General features: G+C 43.9%; 1 protein-coding gene and 1 long non-coding RNA gene across 2 annotated transcripts; both read right to left on the bottom strand.

Annotated features, from left to right (window-relative positions):
• Positions 1-10,591: 10,591 nt before the first annotated feature.
• LOC5514185 lies at positions 10,592-12,732 on the bottom strand. The gene is made up of 3 exons (XM_048721177.1): positions 12,328-12,732; positions 11,745-12,215; positions 10,592-11,380 (listed from the first exon to the last, which is right to left on the bottom strand). Exons 1-3 carry the CDS (start codon positions 12,636-12,638, stop codon positions 10,756-10,758), a joined length of 1,407 nt encoding a protein of 468 aa, XP_048577134.1. The 5' UTR covers positions 12,639-12,732; the 3' UTR covers positions 10,592-10,755.
• Positions 12,733-17,607: 4,875 nt separating this feature from the next.
• LOC116604648 lies at positions 17,608-20,992 on the bottom strand. Its single transcript, XR_007306380.1, has 2 exons — positions 19,024-20,992; positions 17,608-18,531 (listed from the first exon to the last, which is right to left on the bottom strand). It is a non-coding gene; the product is annotated as an uncharacterized LOC116604648 (long non-coding RNA).
• Between the last annotated feature and the right edge of the window lie 1,876 nt (positions 20,993-22,868).

The raw sequence follows: 22,868 nt of genomic DNA, 5'->3' as shown, positions 1-22,868 counted from the left end.
TCTAAATATATTATTTGGAATCTTTGGAATGCTGTTACATCCATGACATATTCTGCACAAGGGCAAAGCTTGTCGGAGTATTGTTTTGATTATAAGAATATTCATAATGGAACTTCTATGGTGGGGAAATAAGAATTTACCATTAGACTCTTGACAACTTTGACAGCCATATTTCACCAGGAATTGTGTTTGTCAACTTTGATGTACTGCATAATTTAAATTATTGAATAAGGCCTGCATCCATTTGGTTGGTCCAATAAATCTCAGTAAAGAGCAGGATCCTAGATCCCCAAAAAATACTTCGATCAGTCAATACAAAAGGTGTTCAATGCTGGCTCCGCTTTTAGGCAGTGCCTAAATCTATATATTAATGAAGTAAATCTTATTCCAGTCACAAGGGTTTCTTGAGTGACAGGATTTCTGAACATTTGCTTGGAAAAATTGAAGTTCATTTATCTAAAAATGTTATAAATCAAAGAAAAATAAAGGCCTTCTTGTATTAAAATACATAGACTCTGAGAATGCCTAGGTATTCTATCTCACCGAATTGCAGAGAAAAAGAACTTTTTAGGAGTCTGCACGATGCATCTTGAATAAACTCCAAATTCACCGTCTCCCCGACGTCTTCCCGTTCAATTATTCATATAACATTTAGATAACTGAACATTAGATAACTTAACAGATAACAGGACACCATCCCATAATAATAATAATTTAATAATAATAATAATAATAATAATAATAATAATAATAATAATTAATAATAATAATAATAATTAATAATAATTTAATATAGCATTATAAAAATCTCAATGCTTTACAAACATCCTACTCTATTCTACTTATATTTCTAATGGTTAAAAACTAATCAATTGTTGTAGTGCTTAAAAAATAAGTAAGTCTTTAAAGACGATTTAAATTTGCTGAGACAGTCGGTGTTTCTAATGTGTAGGGGGAGGGAGTTCCATAATTTAGCTGCAAAGTTTGAAAAAGATCTGTCCCCATAAGTTTTTGTTCGTGATTTAGGAATGACGAGAAGGTTCTTGTTAGCAGATCTAAGGGATCGAGATGGCGTATACGGTGTTAAGAGTTCAGTGATATATTCAGGAGCCTGGTTGTGGAGAGCTTTATGTGTGATTGTAAGAATTTTAAAGTCTATTCTAGAAGCAACAGGTAGCCAGTGAAGTTCCTTAAGAATGGGTGTAATGGCGTCCCTCTTCTTAGCACCAACGATTAGTCTTGCGGCAGAGTTCTGAACACGCTGTAGTTTGGCTATTTCTTTTTCTTGGAGTCCAGACAGAAGACTATTGCAGGCATCTAGTTTTGAAGTTATGAAAGCATGAATGAGCTGCTCACAGTTATTGCGGTCAAGGTATTTCCGTATTCTGCCAATGTTCCTTATAGAATGGTAGGCTGATTTGCAGATGCTGTTGACATGTTTTGTCATAGATAAACTCGAATCAATGATTACTCCGAGGTCGCGTGCTGCCTGGGCTGGTTTGATGAAATGTCCATCAACGTCGATTTCAGGAATTATGTTGGTTGACGTGAATCGAGATGAGATATGTACAATTTCCGTTTTATCGGGGTTACAAGCGAGGCCATTTGACGTACACCAGATGAGGATATCCTTGACACAGACTTCAAGCCTTGATAGAACTGAAGACCGATCTTCGGACGGGCAAATGGACACATATAACTGCGTGTCATCAGCATACATCATCGCACCAAGACCATGTGCACGAACAACATCTTCGATAGGCGCGAAAAACAAAGAGAACAACAACGGGCCGAGTACAGAACCCTGAGGAACGCCATAACGCAGTGGTTGGCTGGAGGATAGAACACCGTCTATAAGGACTTGTTGAGTTCTGCCAGTTAGATATGATTTGAACCACTGGAGTGCTATCTCATTAATTCCATAACGATGTTGCATACGCGACAACAGAGCCGAGTGTTCTATAGTGTCAAACGCAGCTGACAGGTCAAGGAGAACAAGTACTACTTCCTGTTGGCAGTCAATAGCGGTCAGAATGTCATTAAAGACGCGAAGAAGAGCAGTCTCTGTGCTGTGGAAGGGGCGGTAAGCAGATTGTAACTTAGCCAGTAAGCCGTTGGGGATAAGATAGTTCATCGTCTGGTTAGCAGCGACACGTTCAAGTGTTTTTGATAGGAAGGCAACGTTTGTAATCGGTCGGTAGTTTGGATATACTTCGCGGTCAAGACTCTGCTTCTTGATGGAAGGGTTGATCACTCCACCCTTGAGAGAGGTAGGGAAAACACCAGATGACAAAGATGCGTTGACAATGGAAGTGATGGCCGGGGCAATAACATCAATGGATTGTTTTAGTACACTTGTCGGCACAGGATCTAATATGCACGATTTAGGCTTGGATTGTTGTAAAATATCACGTATATAACTCACTGATACAGCAGAGAACTCAGGAAATGACGCCACACATTGTGGCTGAGCTGGCGTCACTGACATCTCCATCGTTAACAGGGGCGATGATCGTAGGTTGTCCTTTAAATGCTGAATCTTGGTAGTGAAAAATAAGATGAAATCTTCTGCAAGAGCTTGAGGGGATTCATATGATGGTAGCAACGGAACCGGCTTCACCCTGAAAAAGCCATCAATTAAACGAAATAACTGCGTCTGATTGGAACCAGATATTTGATCCTTGTAGAAGTTCCGCTTAGCTACATTCAGTGCAGTGCTGTAAGCTCTACACTTCTCTTCGTACATCTGGCGGTGGATTTCTAATCTCGATGAAACGTATCTCCGTTCTGCTTTGCGTTTCTGTCTTTTCAATAACCTAAGACTATCATCATACCAAGGTGAATAGGGTCGCAGTGTAACTGAAAAAGTGCGAACAGGAGCATGTTTCTCGATGAAGTGGTTTAGCACAATGTTATACTGATCACATAAGACGTTGCAGTCAGAGTCATCACTCGGAGCAGAACTGTAGATGGCGGAATCCCTGATGTCATTGCACCAAGAGTCGAAATTAATTTTCCGTAACGGACGCCGATGCAGTATTTTCTTGGAGGCACTTGGCTTTGGCATGTCAACATCACAAATAATGGCACTATGGTCAGATACAGAGTTAGGGAATGCAACGATTTCAGGACGTCCGCGCACTGACAAGTCGCCGTCCCGCACAACAACTAGGTCAAGGGTGTGGTCTTTTCTGTGCGTAGGACCTACTACCTTTTGCTCGAATCCAGCTGCATCGAGCATATCCAACAGTCTGACAGCATCAGCGTCACCAGGGTCTTCAATGTGAAAATTAAAGTCACCTGTTATAATTAATTTCCCAGGATCCATTGCAAGGTGTTCAAGAAGAACAGAGAAATCATCAAAGAACATTCGAGTAGTAAGCTTGTTTACTTTAGACGGTGGAGGTCTATAAACGGTGACTAGACGCATTGATGAGCTCGATGCAGTGATAGAGAGATCAACATATTCCAGAGCCTTAAAGATAGTCGACGTATTAGGTTTAACATTTAAAGCCTTTCTAAGAAAGAAACCAATGCCGCCACCTCGTCCAGCACGCGGTAGGTGAATAAAGTCGAAGTCCCGTAGAGTGTTTATTACATCGGCAACAGTGGGATCTGAGCAGTTAGGAACAGGCAACCGTGTGCTTGTGTCTTCAACCACGGTAGACTTAGAGTTGTTTTCAGCAGTCAGCCAAGTCTCAACAAGGGCTAAGACATCAATTCTTTTGGATATGACAAGATCACAGATAGATGCAGCTTTCCTGTTCATGGCACGAATATTCCAAGTAGCTAAGTGTAATCGAGGCGCACTGTCCGGTGTAATTTTCCCAGTATTTATTTTTAAGAGATTAGATGAGTTCCTGGCATTATGAGTGTTGGCGCTGGTCGAATAATCATGGCGTGTGGTGATTAACACAGGTAGGTGTTGGCTATTGTTCTCGCAAAGCTTAGTTCCATGAACAATAGAATGGTTGCGACCAGGATCACTTGAGATCGCGGTGTTGACATGAAGTTGTAACTCAAGTTGTAAATTAGCTTCAGATCTCTTCCTCTTTCCAGCTCTTTTTTTTTCCATGAGTAGCATTGTGATCATAAGCCTTGAAGAGCAGCTAAAAGGATAAAAACAGGTAGCGAACGAAGTAAAGAAGTGCAGAGGGAAAAAAATTGTTGTGAAATTGTACTAGCTAGTGGTGCCCATAACCAAATATGGCGCGACGAACCATGTATGGATGCTATGATTGACAAGCTCGCGCAATCTAAAAATAGCTTTCATGGACGACATCATGGGCCACGGGGATTCGTTCTCTTATATCATGGTCTCTTGGTAAGTAACAAGTATCAATTTTTTAATTAAGCTTAAATGGTAACAGAATTTACAAAAAAAGACACAAAGGTATTTCTTTTATGTTAGTATACTTTTACATGGTTATTTTTTTACAATTTTTCTACCAGATCAGAGCAAGTTGAGTTCAGGGCAGGTCATGAGTGTTGATATTTATGCGCATCATTACTAAATTCTTTCTATACAAACTTAATTACTTACAGTTTTGAAGAGCTGGTTTAATATAAATGTAAAACAAAAAACAAGACATAAACTTCCGTATGTTACTTCTTACACTATTGTTAGTTAACTAGCAGTATCAAACACCTTATGAATGATAATATCGCCTCTCAGCGAGAGAATTTCGAGATCGAAACAAATGATCACTTATTTCCGAATTTATTGCTTTGCAAGAGCAAGAAAAAATGTCCTCGTAACAAAGTTTGAGTCCACTTATGTAGAAATAAATAGTCCAAGGCAAGTAAGAAAATGTTTCTTTCTTTGTGGCTAAAAGGGTTCAGAAATTAGGAGGCATATGACGATGTAGGAAGACTTTGAAAAGCAAGCGTCGTTTCCCCCCTTCTCGGCCGCCGTTTTGGATTCCTTGAGGCAAAGTCAATTTTTCCGCCCTGTCATCTGATTGGCTAATCCGTGCGTCTATGATGATTGCCCCTTGGATGAAATTTATTATTTCGTTTATGTAAGATCAAAGTAAACAACAATATCAATTTATGCTATCATATTGCTTTAACAAACATATTTTGAAGTCAAATGAGAATTTTTACCTTGTTGGAACTCGTCTCAATTAACACATATGCTCTACTTTATTGAAATCTACATGGTAAAAAAATAATGACATTCAATGAGAAAGAACAAGATATTTCAAATTAAGAAAACAAAATTTGTCTTATGGGTAGACGGTCAAGTGTCTTATGGGTAAGCACAGGTGCCCCAAGTTCGGTGGTTTTCTCGTATGAAAGCGTTTCGATACTAAAGTTTATATGGACATAGAAACGTATTTAAAAAAATAAAAGAGAATTGGTAGTGGATTTTGATGTATAATAAAGGCTGAAGTCTTACAAGAAGTCTATGTGTCGTTTTCTTACCCATTTGCGCCGTTTTTGGAGTTCGGAGAAGTGCCCGCCAATACCTCGGAGGGGAGGGGAAGGCAACAAGCTAAAAACAGATCGCCACAAAAAAACTGAGAATTCGTTGGCCAGTTTTTGGGAAAATATCAAATCCATCGGCAAAATCTTCACGCAAGGCGATGCAGCAACTCATATTCTTTCATTTAAGCCATTGCTGCAACGAAAAACGCCCGCAACATGGAGAAATATTTTAAAATATTGTTATGTATTCCGAAACTTGCATTCGTATCAAACACCGCGAGTAGTAGCATAAGGGTTAAGCAGTCGCACATAAATTTAAAAAAGGTACTTTGAGTCGCAACAGGGTTGTGTGGAATGTGTCATACCTGTCAACGCCTACGACAGGCGGCTGTCAATGGCGGAAAAAAACGCGTCGCGCATAAATTAATAAAGGCGCTTTGAGTCGCAACAGGACTGCGGGCGCCTCGGGCTATGGGGTTGCTGTTTCGTGCGAGTTATGGCTGCCGCAGGGTGCGCGTCTGAGCCTGAGCCGTTGGCGTGGAAGGATGGGGAAGTGGCGCGTTCTTACAAGTTGGTGGTTGTCAAGGGGATTCTTTTGTGGGGAAAATGGACTAGAAATGGACTGTCTGTAGGCGCGCAGCGTTCAGTTGGACTTTTGCTTCGTAAGGTAATGAAGTGTTTCTGTGGAGAGGACGCTCGACTCTTAGGCACGGTGGTCCGTTGCTGGACCAAAGTGGACTACTCGAAGGACGTGGTGGGCTATGGCTATTATGCCACGCTAGAGCAAGCGCACCGGATCCGGGAGGCCGTTCCGGGCTGTACGAGGGTGACCGATTTCCTGCGTTGCGAGCACGGCCTCATTACGAAGCCCTTGGTGTCAGGGAGTGAGAAGAACAAGGGCCGTGTCTACTTTAAGTGCTGTGTTCCTCCCCCGAACATCTCGTGTGCCAGCTTCTTGTGGGCGGGTGAGGCTCCGAAACGTGCGGATACCGTATGGCAAACACCTCAGAAAAAGAAGAAGAGCGCTAGGACAGAAGGGTTAGTCCCGTCCTCGTCGTCGGATGGGGAGGAGGAGACGGCGGCGTTGTTCTAGGTGCCTCCGATGCCTCAGAAGAAAAAGAAGAGGCCTGTGTGTAAGAGAGAGGGTTAGGTTTCAGATGTGTTTTATTGAAAAAAACTTAAATTAAATGGGGGCCTGGGGGCCGTCTAAGGTTCCCATGGTTCTGTTACAGAAAGTGGAAAAAAATAAAAACGTGTTCGTATGTTACACGGTGGTGGTGTTTTTTTTACGGAAGCCGATGAGGGCCACTCAAGGTTTTTGTTAAAAACATCTCACCTTTCGGTCACGACTTTGAACTACTTGCGTCGCGACAACTCACTTTGAGTGTCACGGCAAAGCACTATTCGATTATGGCTTAAAACATTGCAGGTTTAGTTCACCATATCGCACTTTGTGTCTCAAAACATTGCACTTTGTGTTTTAAAAAAAAAAACTTATCAAACTATCAGTTAAATATTTTATGCACGGACAAAAAAATAAATAATTTGCGCATTTGGCAAATCGCGAGATTTTTTAAGACACAAAGTCCCATGAAAAAAAGCTTCCTTGGTGAAATGATTTTCGTAAAGCTCCTTTAGGATGCTTCATGCGGGCTGTTTCGAGGGAAGCATGATGATCGGGGTCTTCTTTTTCTTCTTTGAGGCGCCCCAGTTTTGATGGATTTCTTGTGCCCGGAGTTCTAACGCGATGGCACAGCGTCCAAGGCATTGCGCCTTCTCATAACGATCGAGTGGCTTAAAAGTGACAACACACGGGACAGCAATATCCTGCATGAAGAAATCGTGTTGAGGGGTGTCACACATGGTGTTCTCTCTTGTGTTATTTCCTTTTTTCCGTGCTTTCTTTGGTGTGGGGTTTCCCCGGCAAGTTGGCGTGCGAAGTAAAATGGAATAACTTCGAGGGTGGGTGATTTTTAACGGAGGTTAGGCGTTTTCATGAGGTGGGCTTTCATTGGTGCTTGGGGACAGTTCTTTTGTGGTGGCAGTGGGGTCTTTTTGGCTTGTTTCTGTTTGGGTTTTCTTTGTGGTTTTGGCACGGTGGTTTGGCAAACTTTTGACAGGGCTTTTTTGGGAGCCTTGCGTTGTCTTCGCCTTGGCGGGTTGGGACCGTCAACACGCGAGGCAACGGGGGAACACTTTAACAGTGTGGTCTACTCGGGGGAGGTCCGGGACGTGGTGCACCGATTGTACCTGTACTACGCGGCCGGCAACTACGACTATGTCACAAAAGTTCACCGGGTCTTGGGACACACCTACTTCTGCGTGACTTGCAACAAGGGCTACTCGTCCCGCCAACACGCTTGCTACGGACTGTGCTGGAGTTGTGAGGTGGTGGGGTGCTCCTTACCTGTGGTGGGTCCCGATGACTAAATCCAACCCTGCGATTGGAGAGACTGTCCGGACTGCCACCGGTACTTCCGCGGCCAGACCTTCTGGGAGGCGCCCGTGTGGTCAAGTCGCGCTTCGATGGGCATGGGGTTACCGTCCAGTGGTCGTACCAGTCTCGTACCCAGACGCCGCGCGATGCATGACGGTCAGGATATGGTTTCGGGGTCGGAATTCGCTTGACGTCTGGCAGACCTCAGGAAATATCTTGCAAGTTTGTCAAATATCTTGCAAGCAGCGTTTTTATGACCGTTTTTTTTACTTTTTTGCGCACAAGTCCAAGGGCCTACCTACACACACTCGTTGTAAACCATTTAGTTTTATTTTCGGTGGTTCCCTGTTCAATTAGACGATGTTTTCGTTTCGTAAACCCAAGACGGCGGACGACACTGGTGAGCTCGATACATCATTTCATGAAATGAATTTGGATGGTCTGAGTGTTCTGGCACTCATTTGAACTCATACTGCTTTGGTTTGATTGTATTTATCACAAATATACACTTTCAGATATATAATTCGAGCACATACTGTCTTTATGTTCCCTAGAAGAAGCTCAATAGCAGGAAGTCACTATTCGCACATGACCTTACGCCGAATTCTAAACTTCAGGAAAGCACATGGAATTTTACAGGCAAGAAATGCAGTATGGATATGTCCTTCTTTGTCTGTGAAAATTCGTAACATTTTTGCTCGCCGATTTCGTCCGCCATCTTGGATCTGTAATCTGCCAGTCGTTATTTTGTTTCTTTCTTCGCTTCAGGATTCCTGTGGATGTCCACGCAACAGCAGATAACGACTGGGTACGAGTCTGTGGTCGTACTGCCAACGGTACCGCCGGTGCATGGACTGTGGAAAGGTGCGGGACCTCCACAAAGCGGACCGTATCTGTACTCAAGTGGTACCGCCGGACCACTTGTGCTTTATGCCTGTGGGGAAGCGGTGACCCCGGAGCGCGAAGAGGGTTTCCGATACATCGTCTTTGATTTCGAAGCCCAACCTTTGACTACAGGCCATGTGGTGAATTTTGCTGGAGTGCAAAAGATGTGTGACGTGTGTTGCGATTGGGCCATGAACGCTGTAGAGTGCCCCCGTTGTGGACCTCGGAAGTACAGTTTTCCCACGGGGAAGGCGTTTTGTGTGTGGCTGTTTGGGGGTGCGAACGATAGGTACACGTGTTTGGCGCATAACTTTAAAGGCTTCGACTAGTACCCCATCCTCGAGTACTTGATCCATGGGGTCAAGCCTAGCGTGATCTTCACTGGGAGGAAGGTGATGCGCCTCGAGGTCCCCGAGTTGAAAGTGGACATGAAATGTACCTTAAACTTTTTCCAGATGGCCTTGGCCCGGCTCCCTAAAGTCTTTGGTTTTGAGGATGTGGAAGGGTACGAGGGTCCTATCCCGGACCTGAGCTACTACGACCTCCCTAGTAAGTCGCCTGCCGAAGCGGAGGCCCTGAGGGTGTGGCACAAGGAGCAGGTGCAACGGGGCGTCCGGTAGGTGTTGAAGGATCAGCTGGCCGAGTATTGTCACCAAGATGTTGGGGTGCTCAAGCGTGCCGTCTTGGCCTCTCGCCGGTTGGTGTACCCGTTTACGAAGGTGAACCCCTTTGAAGATTGTATCACGATCGCTTCTTTGGCCAGTAAGGTCCTACGCCCCCTTTTTGTACCGTCAACATGATGTGCAGTCTTCCAAAGCGCTCCTTGAGCGTTAAAGGCGAGTTCCGGGTGGGCCCCTACAAAGTGGATGGGTATGCGGCGGCCACCAGGACGGTGTACGAATACTATGGGTGCTTTTACCATGGGTGCCCCAGTGTTTTGACCCAGAGATCCTGATCCCCCACAAATAGTCAGGTCTCTTAGGCCGGAAAATTGGCCGGATCGTTACAGGAGTGACAAAAGCACCAAACTTGGTACACGGATTCCTTTAGGCATACCTAATGATATTAGAAGGGGTGCCCAAAAAAATCTGCTCAGGGTCTCCTTTAACGGTGATATTTTAATTTTATGCGAAAAACCACAGGTTACCCGAGTCTTGATTTCAAATAAAAATTATTTACAACGAAATAAAAAGAGCAATGGTGAAACAAATTGGCAAAGTTGTTTATCTGCATAGGCTTTACATGTTCGAAAAGGCGGAGAGCACAGTTAAACATAAGAAACCTCTACTGCGCATGTGCAGATCTACAATCAGCAACCATAGCCAATCATGCCCTGTACCGCCTGTTCACAATTTTGTGCAATGTTTCCATATCCATATCAAAATATCCCTCGACCTATGAAATCAGGTGTCTACTCTTCTATTCTGGTTCTGCTGTTTAGCACTAAACAGCTACTGCGCATGTGCAGATCTGGTCTATCGTGCAAACTGATATTGTATCTATATTCCAATCAAAATAACCAATGAAATATAGAACTCGATATGTATATAAAAATACAGCTATTCGAAAAATGACCATTTCTGTATGAGTAAGATTCGTTCCACGTTCCAACTCCTTGGCCTAGTGTGTCATATAAAAGTAAGGCAATCATCTCAGCAGCAAGATGTATACTGAATGAGCCCATTCCTTGTTGTTCTGTGACACAAATGTAGGTTTGTCCCAAAACCTATTTGCCTTGCATGGCTGTTCAAGTGTTTCGGCATTTGCACTTGCACAATAGTGTGCATTCTAGGTGTGCTTTGATGCATTGTTCCTCTCTTTTCTCTAGTCGCTTCTTTAAGACTGTTAGGGATGTAAGAATCCCAAACAATGTCCACTCGTCTGGATCTCAGATTACGTATATATGGGAGGAAGACATTTTCCACATAGTCATCGAATGTCATCACTCCGGTCACGGGCAGACAGTGGACAATTACAGCCCCATCACATACTTTGCAGTCCACTTATGTAGGGGGCTCTGGTTGGGAGGGCTGACTGAGGCACTTGAGAAGGTCGGACTTGGCCGTTGGAAGACGAAGACTTCCAAATTCTGACAGTGGAGGAGGGAATGGCTGAACCTCATGGCTAAAGAACTCTCTCAAGTCCGCATCACGGCTTTGCATAGCTATGTACATTTGAGCAAACAGGGCGACATTATTCTGCAAAAGGGAGATGGTCTTGGACTGTTTAGACTTGTTGCGTGACGCCTGTTTCCGAAAAAGGGGAAGCTTGTTTTGCTTTAGGGATTTGCCAATCGCCACCGTTCTGTCCTTGATTACATCCTTGAGGAAGCTTGAATACTGGCTCTTACCAAGAGCATCAAGGTTGACTATAGTCTCGGCTACTTCATTATCCATACAGTCGCGGCTGTCCAGGGTAACGAGCTCAGGAAAGTTGTCAAGGAAAGGGTTCCCCATCTTTCGGATGACATCAATCAGATTGTTGACTTGGATCTTGAAGGTCTTCTGAGAGCTCAGTCCCGTCTCATGATTTGTCCGATCTCCTGTCTCGCTGTCTGTGTCGTCCAGGTACTGCCCTTCAAACTGTTGTAATAATCGTGTCGTTTCTGGGCCTGATAGCATCCAGCGCCTACATGAAAGAAAATGTTTTCATCAGCATTGTAGCAAACTATAGATTACCTAATAAGGAATGTGCAATTGGGGCAGCAAGAGAGCTTAGCAAGATTGCTCGAAAGCAAGACAATGCAAATTTTCCATCACTGGCAGTCATGTTTCGTGAGCTTCGCAAGACCCAACTTTTCACTGCGTCCCGGAAGAAACAGCCGTGTCAGTTATGAAAAATATCTATCTATTAGGCTATCTGTCTTCCTTACTATAATACACCATATCATTGATTATTCTTAAGCTCATGCTTATATTTATCAGTTCACTGTATCTAGTGTAAGTAATAAATCAGTTCATGTTAAGTTGCTAGATCAACTAATAAGTCATACCTGAAAGCTGTCGGATTCTCTGTGAGTCCAACTGCCCCGCCTGCACTCTTCACGATCTTGTTTTCCTGCTCATGGGCCTGGTCGAACGGCATTGCTGAAAAGTCGTAGCCAGTCCTTGACAAGACAAACTGGCCCTCGTCTTGAAACTTCTCGGTGATACTTTGTGGAAGGCTTTTCATGTCCCTGATGTGAATTGGCGTCCATCTGGCGTAGTTTACATGGTCCAACACGAAAAACAGCGGAACCAGCTCCTCCAAGGCTTCCACATACAAGACAAAATTTCGCTGACGTTGAGCACGCACCACTAGTAAGACTAGCATCTGGTAGTGTAGTATCACATTCCAGAAGCGAAATGTTGGGCTTGATTTCATTGTTTCCTCCCATTCAGCCGTCGTTAACTGGTCGCCCCTGTGTGAAAACGCCTCGCTCTTTTGTTTCTGTAATGCCAGAACAGTAACTTGATGGGCGTGTCTAAAATGATAGCCGAAAATACAGTCAATTTTAAATAAAAGAAGTACTTTGAATAAAACACATCAAGTGAAATAGTAAGTAGAGCTTAACAAATACAAATTTGTCCACATACCTGGTCCTTGTTAGATGAGTCACCCTTAAGAAGGAATCGGCTTCACCCGATGAGGCTACGTTTGATTCTGTAATGGCAGTAGTCCATCCAGATCCATCTAGCAGGTCACCAACAACGCTCCATAACGCCATCTCGATATGAAGACCTCCCATCATGACAACGTACGCCTGCTCTCCGTGTGAGGCTGGCCATTTCCATTGTACCATTTTCGCCAAAGCGAAAAGGGGCTGGTCGACGGTTATTACCGGAATCTGGTCCGGATTCAGGAATGTGATTGCGTGCTTTAACACATCCATGCCGTGTTTAACCATCGCTGGAGTGGCGGCTTTTTCGTAGAACAAGGGAAGCAGGGCAGTCACGGCCGGTGGGTGCTCCTTTAAAGAATCATGATATGCTGCCCAAGTAAGAGTGAATCATCGGTTAACTTCAAAGACGAATACTCTGCCCACTGGTCTTCCTTCTTCTTTTCCTTTGAGATGCAACTTTCTAGTTCTTCCATGCGGCAGCCAGGAACAACTGCTTTGCTGGTATCTAGTTCAACAGGAGGAACAACGGCATATTCTTCTGGTAGGTGATGTCCCGTTCCGTTTAGAGGTAGGGTCACCGGGGGACGTTCCTCGCCTTGCTTTGCGCTCATAGGTAATTGAAGCATACTAATGCGAGTGCCATGAAAAGACGAAGCCGCAGTTGTCGAGCTCGGATTGTGATCTAAATTGTCCAGAGCTCCTACAGTGAATACCCTTTTCCGCAAGCAAGCAGGAGCCGCAACACCATCATCGACAAAGCGTTCACTCACGGAGGACGCAATCATGTCCTCTAGCTCTACAATACGCTGGTATGCCACTGAAACCCCAAGCTGGTATAGTTTGGTTATAAGTGACTCGCTCCTTGTCATAGCGTGCACCGTAAAGCCGATATACAAAGGTAATGTTGGCTCTCGTAACTTGGTATGTCGTGTCTGACCTGTCTTAGACTTTTTTGCAGATTCTACTTTAGCATTAAATAGAATGGCCTGGGCCACAGTTAAACATGGTTGTCATTCCTGAGCACAAGTGTTCTCGATGTTTACTCCGTTGAGTAGCATAGCAACTAGAGATATCAGACTAGCCGGGACGGAACGCTGCTGGCAGCCATCGGAGAAGCTTCCAGAAAACATGAACCCTTCTTGGTCAAACATATCTTTACGAATAACGGCAGCAGCCTTTGTTAGGATGGTTGCATCTTCTGAAAAGTTCCTCTCTTGCACTGCATTCTTGATTAGTTCCTGCATTGTTTTCTTGAAAACTATGAGAGCATGCTTACCATCACTTTGCTCTTGGGCTTCTGGGAAACTTTCTAGATGAGAATTTTTAGTCTGGAGGCGACTAGTGTACAACGAATGCAGTTCACTCAACCTAAATTTGCCATCAGCAGTAGCTGAATCTTCGATATATTCCGTGAGCTCAACATAGGCCTGCGATTCTTTTATTTTCTCATCTTCTCTCTCTAAGTTCTCTACTCTGTTCCTTGTAACGTGGCTTCTATAACGGTTGCATAGATCGGTCATACAGTCAAAATGGTAGATCGCATCTGCTGCCATAAGATCTTCTGCTCCAGAAATCCTGGGCAAGATTGTATGATCTTGCAATTCGGTAACCATGTGGCGGATTTTATTATTTGTGGGAAACGTTGACACTTCGTGGATATGTTTTCCTCCAGCCTGGCCACAAAGGATGCAGTTCTCTTTTGGTGTATTCCTACCTCCCGACAACCTGCGAGACTTTTATCTTGAAGCTTGATCTTGATATTCATCGTCATTTTCCGGCTCTCTGTTCCTTGCTCGCTCGGATCATGCTCTAACAAGCTTGGAGTTGCTAAACTGGAGATGACAGGACTTCTGCCAAACTGCTGCTTTCTCAACAAGCTCCTCTGTCTGTGTGTCGGTAGGCAAATATACTGCTGATGGAAGCGCATCTAATCTAGAAAACTCCGATACGTTTCTTAGAAAAGAGCCGTAAATAGCGGATATCTCATCTAGTGAAGAACCAAGGGATCTTACCGGGCATTTAAGTTCTTCAGTTGTATCTTTTTGGCAAACGATACAGCGGCTCCAGGAGAATGCCATTTATATGCCTGAAAGACAAGAAACCATCGAAGCCACACGATCAACATTTCTAGTATTTACTGTAATTAACACATCAATTTCGACGAAAAACTGATCTGGATGACTTTAGCTGACCTTAACAAGATACCAGTGGTGTAAAATTGATCAATTATTGGTAAAAGCAACGAGAAAATCGTCAATACTTACAGATATCGAAGATGTGACTCCTGGAGGCCGCCATTTTGGGATGCCAATGGCCGTGTGGGACTGACACTAGCAATTTTCAGCAATGCTTAAAATAATCTTTCGCTTTTGCTTTTAAGAATATTTTTCGATGAAAAATATTGAGATTAACATGGAAAGCATACTTATTCGCATATATCGCCATTCATTTTTATTTCAGGCCTCAAAAATTAATATTCAAAATATGCACCACAGGGAGCCCTACTAATGATTTATTCGAAAATAAATTCTCATTAATTTGGTACAAAGGAATTTTTGGGAAGGGCACCCCTTCTAATTATGTTAGTACTACCATAAGCTATAACTGTACCAAGTTTGGTGCTTTTGTCAGTTCTGTAATGATCAAATGCTTAAGAGACCTGACTAAAACACCTGACCATGGAGGAACTGTACACCAACACGCTGAACCGGTGCGAGGCCATCAGTGCCCAAACGTACGAGGTGGTCGAGGTCTGGGAATGCACGTTCGATAAGGTACTCAAAAAAGACCCTACGCTGGCGTCTCTGGCCGTTTCCATGGAGGAAGCCCTCCCCTTAAACCCCCGTGACGCCTTCTTTGGGGGGCGGACGAATGCGATTACGTTAATCCAGGATGTGGAGGACCTCCCAGAGGGCAGTGAAATTCGCTACGTGGACTTGTTTCTTGTACCCTTCCAAGATAGCCCTGCCAAGATTGAGAGCAATTCCGGGTTGAGGGCCGTTGCAAAAATGCTCCTCAACAGTAGGTGGGGCAAATTCGGGGAACGCCCCAACCGCCGTCAAACCGAGTACGTAGACGAGCCCTGGCGCTACTTTGGACTCCTGCTGGACGGCACCGTCGAGATCAAGAATGTGTTCATTGCCAGCGAGGATATTCTCCAAATCCAGTAGGAGTTGCATGAGTGGTTCGTCGCTCCCTAGAGCCACACCAACGCGGTGTACGCAGCGCTGACCACAGCTTATGCCCGCCTCAAGTTGTACGACGTGATGCGCCGGCTGGGCTCCAGGTGCCTGTACCCCGACACCGACAGTGTGATTTACATCGCGTCCCCAGCGGCGTTGGACCCTCCCCTAGGCGATTATTTAGGCGAATTGACGAGCGAGTTGCCTCCTGGAGACGTCATCGTGCGGTTCACCTCCACAGGCCCCAAAAGCTACTCCTACGCCTACTCACCCGCCATGGCGTTTCCGTCTGCAAAGTCAAGGGGTTGCACCTCAATGCGCGGACAACCGATGTGATCACGATGCGTGCAATGGAGGAGTTGCTCGAGGAAGGGATGGAAGGCCTCCGCTTGGTCCCTGAGCCGCTGGCCATCCGGAGGGATGTGCGCCAAAGGACCATGCACACCACCGCCACCCGTAAGACCTTCCAGCTGGTGTACAACAATCGCGTGCTTCTTCCGGACGGGATCTATACCCTTCCTTACGGGCACGTGGACTTGACAACCTCATAAATGAGGGGTCTCTGTAGACCCCCCAACCATTTTTAGAACGATGCCGTGCTGTGCGCCAGACCCAACCCACCCTTTTGTACAATGCCGCTCGAATTGGGAGCGCCTCCGTTGCATTCTTGCGTGTTGCCGTGGCCACATCTTTATCCACGCCTCCCAACTGGATGGCTCCCCGTACGAGAAACGCCTCCCTCTCGAGGAAGGGACAAGAAAGGGAAGAGGAGGAGAAAGAAGGAAACGGTAACCAAGGCCAAGACCAAGACCAAGAAGGCCTGGGATGCCCTCCTCCACCGGACGTACTACAACCCACGAAGCACGGGGAGCTTAGGGTGTGTGGCCAAGTTGGCACAGGCTGTGCGGGGGAAGACGGGTCCGAGCCTTAGCTACGTGAAGAATTGGTTACGTTCACAACCTACCTTTGACCTTCACGCCCCCGCGCGTAGGACGTACCCCCGGCAACGGGTGATGGTCCAAGGCATGGACGAGCAGTGTCAGGCAGACTTGTGTGACATGCAAGCGTTCCACCAGGCCAACGACGGTTACAAGTACCTCCTGACGGTGATCGATGTGCTCAGTAAATTCGCGTGGGTCGCTCCCAAAACTCGTCGAGGCGTTTACGACCATCTTCCAAGGGGGCCGTGTCCCTGAAAAACTCCAGACGGATGACGGGTCCGAGTTCCGTAACCGGGTGTTCCAAGCGTTCCTGAAAGAGCGAGGGATCCAACACTTCTCCACGCGGAGCGAGACCAAAGCAAGTGTGGTGGAGCGGTTCAACCGGACGTTTAAGGGGTGGATGAGGAGCTACTTCACAAGAGACCCGACCCCGCTTCAACGTGGAGGACCAGGTGCGCCTGAGCAAGGTGAAACGGTTTGCTAAGGTTTGCTCCCCAACTTGACGGAAGAGGTCTTCACGGTGGCTCAGGTGTACGACCGCACCACGCCAACCTGCCTACACCCTCCACGAGTTGGACGGGGAGGCCTTGGAATGGCGCTTCTACGAGCCGGAGTTGCAGAAAGTACACTTGACCGAAAGCCAAACGTTCAAGATCGACCGTGTGGTGAAGACCCGGAGGCGTTGGGGGCGCGAGGAGAGTATTGGGTCCTGAAAGGGTGGCCTGACAAATACAACAGCTGGGTTCCGGTCACGGAGGTGCATAAAGTCCTGTAAAGGCCCTTCAACACCCTCAGTGTACCCCTAGGGACCGCCACGGTGACACCATGGACGAGGTCTCGGGAAACATGTACGTGACCCTCTTGAGCAATGGCATCGAGAGGGCCGACGCCGCCAACCAAATCGGGGATTTCCCCCTCCAAGCCCTAGACAACATTTCAATCCCCCATTAACTGATATAATGTTTTATTAGAAAACGAATGACTATAGTAAATACAGATGAACTGTCAAATATTAGTGAATAGTAACTAGGCTTATGCCTTTATTCACTGATTAATAGAAAAATAATTGAAGTGGAACAGTTCATGGAACAAGATTTTGATCACAATACATATTTAGATGCCAAGTCTCTGGTGTATTACCTTTTATTTCATCAATTGTTTGCGGTCCAGTGATTGTTACAAGTAGTAGTCAATTACTATTTCTTTGATTTCAATTTACAACTGTGTTTATTTAACTGTAATTGTTTCTACCTCATCATTGTGATGAGTGATGCACCATGCAAAGAACATGTGGCATTTACAAGTGTAATTGAACAAAATAAGAAAGTCAAAGTTTATGCAATAGCTAAGCAAAGAACAATGAATACCACAATGATTCAAATAAGTACCCTCCTTTAAATTGCTTCCCTTCCCAAATAAGCGCCCATTATCCAAAAAGCGAGCCCCCAAAGACCCAAAATAAAATGATATAACCAAAATCTATTCTAAATCAGAAAAATCAATCGTTGCAATTGGCTGTCTGGCTACTGGTGCAGGCATCATTGCTTTCATGATGCACTGCTGCAGTTCAAGTTTTAGCGTTTCCTTTCGGTAGCCTTCTGGGATTTTCTTTAGCTGCTTGGCAATATATTTATTAAAAATCTCCATCATCTTCAGAGGATGTAGAAGTTTGCTTGGGTTTTTTTCAATTCATTAATGCATGCTTCTAACAACTCATCCTCTAGTTTTCTAGAGGATTTTTGACAAGTAATATTGTTGACAGACCTTACGTTTTCATCAACTTCCTCCTTCATGTCATCCTCGATACTGATTGCATCAACTCGCACAGTACTTGTTGTAGCTGATGTTGTCGCTTCTAGGCTACTTGTAGTCTTTCTTGGTGTTATATTATCCCTCAGGAAGTGCAGGGAGGTGAAGGACGGCCACTTAGAGACATAGACAAGACATCCTTTGTTCCCGTGCCTGATACCTTTGTCATTCTTTCTTTACCAATTTCCCTCCCGTAATAGGTTCGTAGACCTGCCAACTACTTTTCGAGTTCCTCTGCTGTCAGTCCTTAAAAAAAGTATTTGTAAGTATAGTAATACTTTAGAAAGAGTGCAATTACGTAAAACTAATTTGCACACAATTTAGATATTTATTTTGTTTTCTTTTGCTTTAATAGGCCAAGTAAAAGAAAGCAAATGCGCTCGTCCGAATTTCTTGCAAAAAAAAAAACGAGCAGGGAGTAAGCTTTTTATTTTATTATGTTTTTTTTATTAAATTATTGTCTTGAAGACAATTTGACTGTTTGCATAAGAGAACGAAAACTAAAGCCATCTTGCACAGTAGAATGTTGCTGATAAAATAATTACAAATAGCAAAACTTTTGAAGTGGCCCCAAAAAGCTCCGCTGGTGGGGACGTTTTATACTACTTAGTACAAGTCTCAACTCCCTGTGTAATGTCTGGAAAAAAATCCTTACTTTTGTTTTTTACACATTGTCTCATTTTCATTCAGATAGAGTGATTCTCGTACTTACTACTAGTAACATAAGCTGAAACTTACCGGGAATGTCAGCTTTCTCAACAATATCAGCTAGCGCTGTTGCCCTTGAATCTTTCTTAAAATGATCTGGGTGCGAACAATTAAATAGAACTTCCTTTTTTGACCAAAGCTCGATTAGTTTTTCTGTCTCCTCGTCTGTAATTTGTAGCTTTTTTTTCTTCAAATCCGCTATGTTTGACAGTGGAAAGCAAAAACGCTCAAAAGATGGCGGGAAAATAACATTTCCATGGAAACGTGAAAAATATACAAGGACTTACACTTTATGCCCTCAAACAAATTTAATAATTTATTTACTCAGTATTTGATCCCTGCTTTTTCAACAATACTATTTACACAATCTTCATCTTTGTATAAAACACAGCGTCCTGATACTTAACGATAACAATAAAACGATCAACTCGTGTATAAACCATCCGAGTCAACAATTCACGTGAAGGCTAAATTTCAATCAACATTGCAACCTAAGTATCTTGAATCAGTGCCGCTAATTTCTGTTAAAATAAATAAAGCCTACCAGTAGCGATTGATTCAAATCTCAACCAGTAATGAGTCAGTAATTATTGATATCCGTACCAGCCTTGTCGACATGTGTTGACGGAATGATTGTCACGATAACAGAGCAACGTCAATAGTTTTCGCCAGTACGTTTCTCGTGGTAGAACTCCAACGATCGTAGTTGAATAATACATTGTCTTAGAAAACATAGATTGCTGTTTAAACTTGTCGTTTGTCATTAAAGGATGAACTAGTTTGTGATTCGAACCCGCCATCTTCACTATTCGAGCCTCGTTCTCTCGAATGGATAAACTCGCAATTTGATTGGTGCAAAAACTAAATTTTCCTACGGCTAGTCGTAGGATTTTGATGCATTGCTCAAAACCCTACTACAAGTCGTGAGTCGCGTGCGACAGTCGTAAGCAAGTCGTAGGGGCATTTACACGGCGGGACTTGAAGTCGTATACTACAAGTCGTAGGCCAAAATCGTGCCGTGTAAATGGGCCTTTACACCCAAGTGCTAAGTAAACAACAATATCTATTTATGCTATCATTTAACGAACAAATTTTGAAGTCAAATGAGAGAGCTATAGAATTTCCAGACATTATTAGTACTCTTTTTAAAAAAAAAAAAACTTTTTTATAAAAACGTCCTGCATTAGATTTCATAAAATTTTAAGAACATGCTAAGAACATGCCGAGGCTAAGATATCAGAAAAATATTACTTTTTAAGTCCTGATGCGCTCTAAAATGCAGACGTTGTTCTTATAAAAAAAGAATGTATCAAGATCAAGGATCAAGGTCAACAACACTACAAAGACAACACAATTCTCTAGTTGTTTATTGAAATTGTTCCATAAAAATATAATGACATTCAATGAGGGATAAAGGTACTCAAGGATGAAAACAAAACTTATCTAAAGGAAGCATAAAACTCTAGCGGGGAAAAAGCTTATTCATAACACCATAGCGATTTAGTACAGTAGTTAGTTTCCATAATTGACTCAGATAACTTTAATAGATTAAGCAATTTAGTTAAATAACTTTAGTTCATTCTTTTGTATTCAGATCACATCAAGATTAGGTATTGAAGCTGTCTCTAACTGACTAAAGTAGTCAGCACATGTTCCTTCTTGAGCTACGGGTCTATACGCGTTGCAAATGTAAAAAGATAACAAAATGTGGCGTAATTAATCCAAGTGAGCACGACTTTCCACTATAATTTGCAAGAAGTAAAGCTATGGAGCAATAAAATCGCCAATTAGGCCTTAATTTTGCACAAATACATAAATCGTAGATGTGAAATTCTAAGTTCCAAGATGGCGACTACAGCTTGCCCTCTAGTGAATTGTGTACAGGACCCGAAATGATCCCAGGAGCCGAAATGATCCCAGGAGCCGAAATGATCCCAGGACCCGAAATGATCCCAGGACCCGAGATGATCCCAGGACCCGAAACGATCCCAGGACCCGAAACGATCCCAGGACCCGAAACGATCCCCGGACCCGAAACGATCCCGGGACCCGAAATGATCCCGGGACCCGAAATGATCCCGGGACCCGAAACGATCCCAGGACCCGAAATGATCCCAGGACCCGAAACGATCCCAGGACCCGAAACGATCCCAGGACCCGAAACGATCCCAGGACCCGAAACGATCCAGGGTTTGTACGCTTTTGAAAGAAAAATAATCCAGGACTTTCCAGGACTTTTCAAGGACTGTTTTATAAAAATTCAAGGACTCCCAAATAAACGTTTGAATTAAAAAAGGTAAATACAAGTACACACACCATGTGTCATTTTTTTATTTCTTGACGTATAAGCGTTTGTTTCCCAAGTAAAGTTTCAATAATAATAACAAAGTGTAATATATCTTCTACTTTTGTGGCATTGCACAAGAGTTTGATCTCAGTTTTCCAGTACGTATTCGTATCTAACATATGGTCTGTACATAATAGGGCAATGCTGGGTTCAAATTCGTAGTTTAGTAATAAATGCATGGCACAAGGACTCTTGTTAAAATAACACGACGTTTTCTTGGGCTCGTATGCAGACATAATTATATCGCGACGTATGCAAACATAATTGAATCTCATTTTCAAATCATCAATTTAATTTGTATTGTCATTTAGCCCGTTAAATCATCTGAGCCGTTCAGTTTCTTTCTTAAAGCGCTCGCCTGCCTCCCTCTCAACTAAAACCAGAAACATCGCCACAGAAAGCCAGGCTGGGCGATTACCATAGGGAACACAGGTCAAGAATGTCAAACAATGGTTTGACAGATGAAAGCCCAAAACAAGGGATGTTTTGAAAACGTGTGCCCCGGTACAAATGATTTTAGCCGCGAGAAAAGCTCAGACTATTTGGTATCAAATGGGTTGCTCTTTTAGATTTCGGCCCTGCGAGTGAGATCTGCAAGTTCATCTTCAACGTCCTTTAATGCCTTCTGCTTTTCTTTCGCGCATTTTCTGAGGGCATTAGACTGATGCATAATTTAAATTATTGAATAAGGCCTGGATCCATTTGGTTGGTACAATAAATAAATCTCAGTAGAGAGCAGGATCCTAGATCCCCCAATAATACCTTTGATCAGCCAACGCAAAAGGTGCCTTTGCTGGCTCCGCTTTTAGGCAGTGCTGAGCCTTTTCTTCTGCTTCATTTGCAAATTTGTCGGCATCAAACTGCAGCGATGCAATTTCGCAGGACAGCCGCATTCTTTTCTTCTCTAAATCCTCTTCTCTTTCTTTGCATTTTCGCTTGCGGTTTTCTTGGATGGTTTTCGCCTGGGCCTTTCTCTGCTCGTCAAGATATTCAACATATCGCCGTCTTCCTTGACTTGCGGCGTCCAACAGCTGCTTACTAACCTCGAGCTTCTTCAGGCCTCCGATGTGCGTGATGTGATCATGGATGACTCGCTGAGCAGTGAAGCTTCTTTCTTGCAAGTTTTCCACCATCACTTGGCGATTAACTGAGAAACCTCGTTCCACGGTAGCTTGACCATGTGATAAAACCAGAAGTACTTTGACAAGCTTCCAAAGCTTAGCTAGCGAACTCTGGGATGTAATGTGCTGTGCAAGGAAGGTATCCAATCTGTCTTCCACAAAATTAAACTTCAGAAAGACTTCTTTCTGGGCCAGAACTGCCTTGTCTGCAAAGTCAGTGTACTGGTGAACTAAGGCATCGCAGTCTCGCATCTGCACTCGCTTGTATTCGACCATCTTCTTCAGTACGACCTTGAACTTCGAGATACTTCCTTCCTTGTCTTCAACGATTTGGGCAGGATCTAGGAACTCAAGATTCCGTGCCACCAAATATGCGATGGGGGTCTTTTCCAGCAGTTTACTAACTA

The sequence above is a fragment of the Nematostella vectensis genome, chromosome 13, assembly GCF_932526225.1.
Source record: "Nematostella vectensis chromosome 13, jaNemVect1.1, whole genome shotgun sequence".
NCBI classification, from domain to species: domain Eukaryota; kingdom Metazoa; phylum Cnidaria; class Anthozoa; order Actiniaria; family Edwardsiidae; genus Nematostella; species Nematostella vectensis.
The sequence above is the reverse complement of the archived record's forward strand: the minus strand, read 5'-3'. Positions and strand labels throughout refer to the sequence as shown.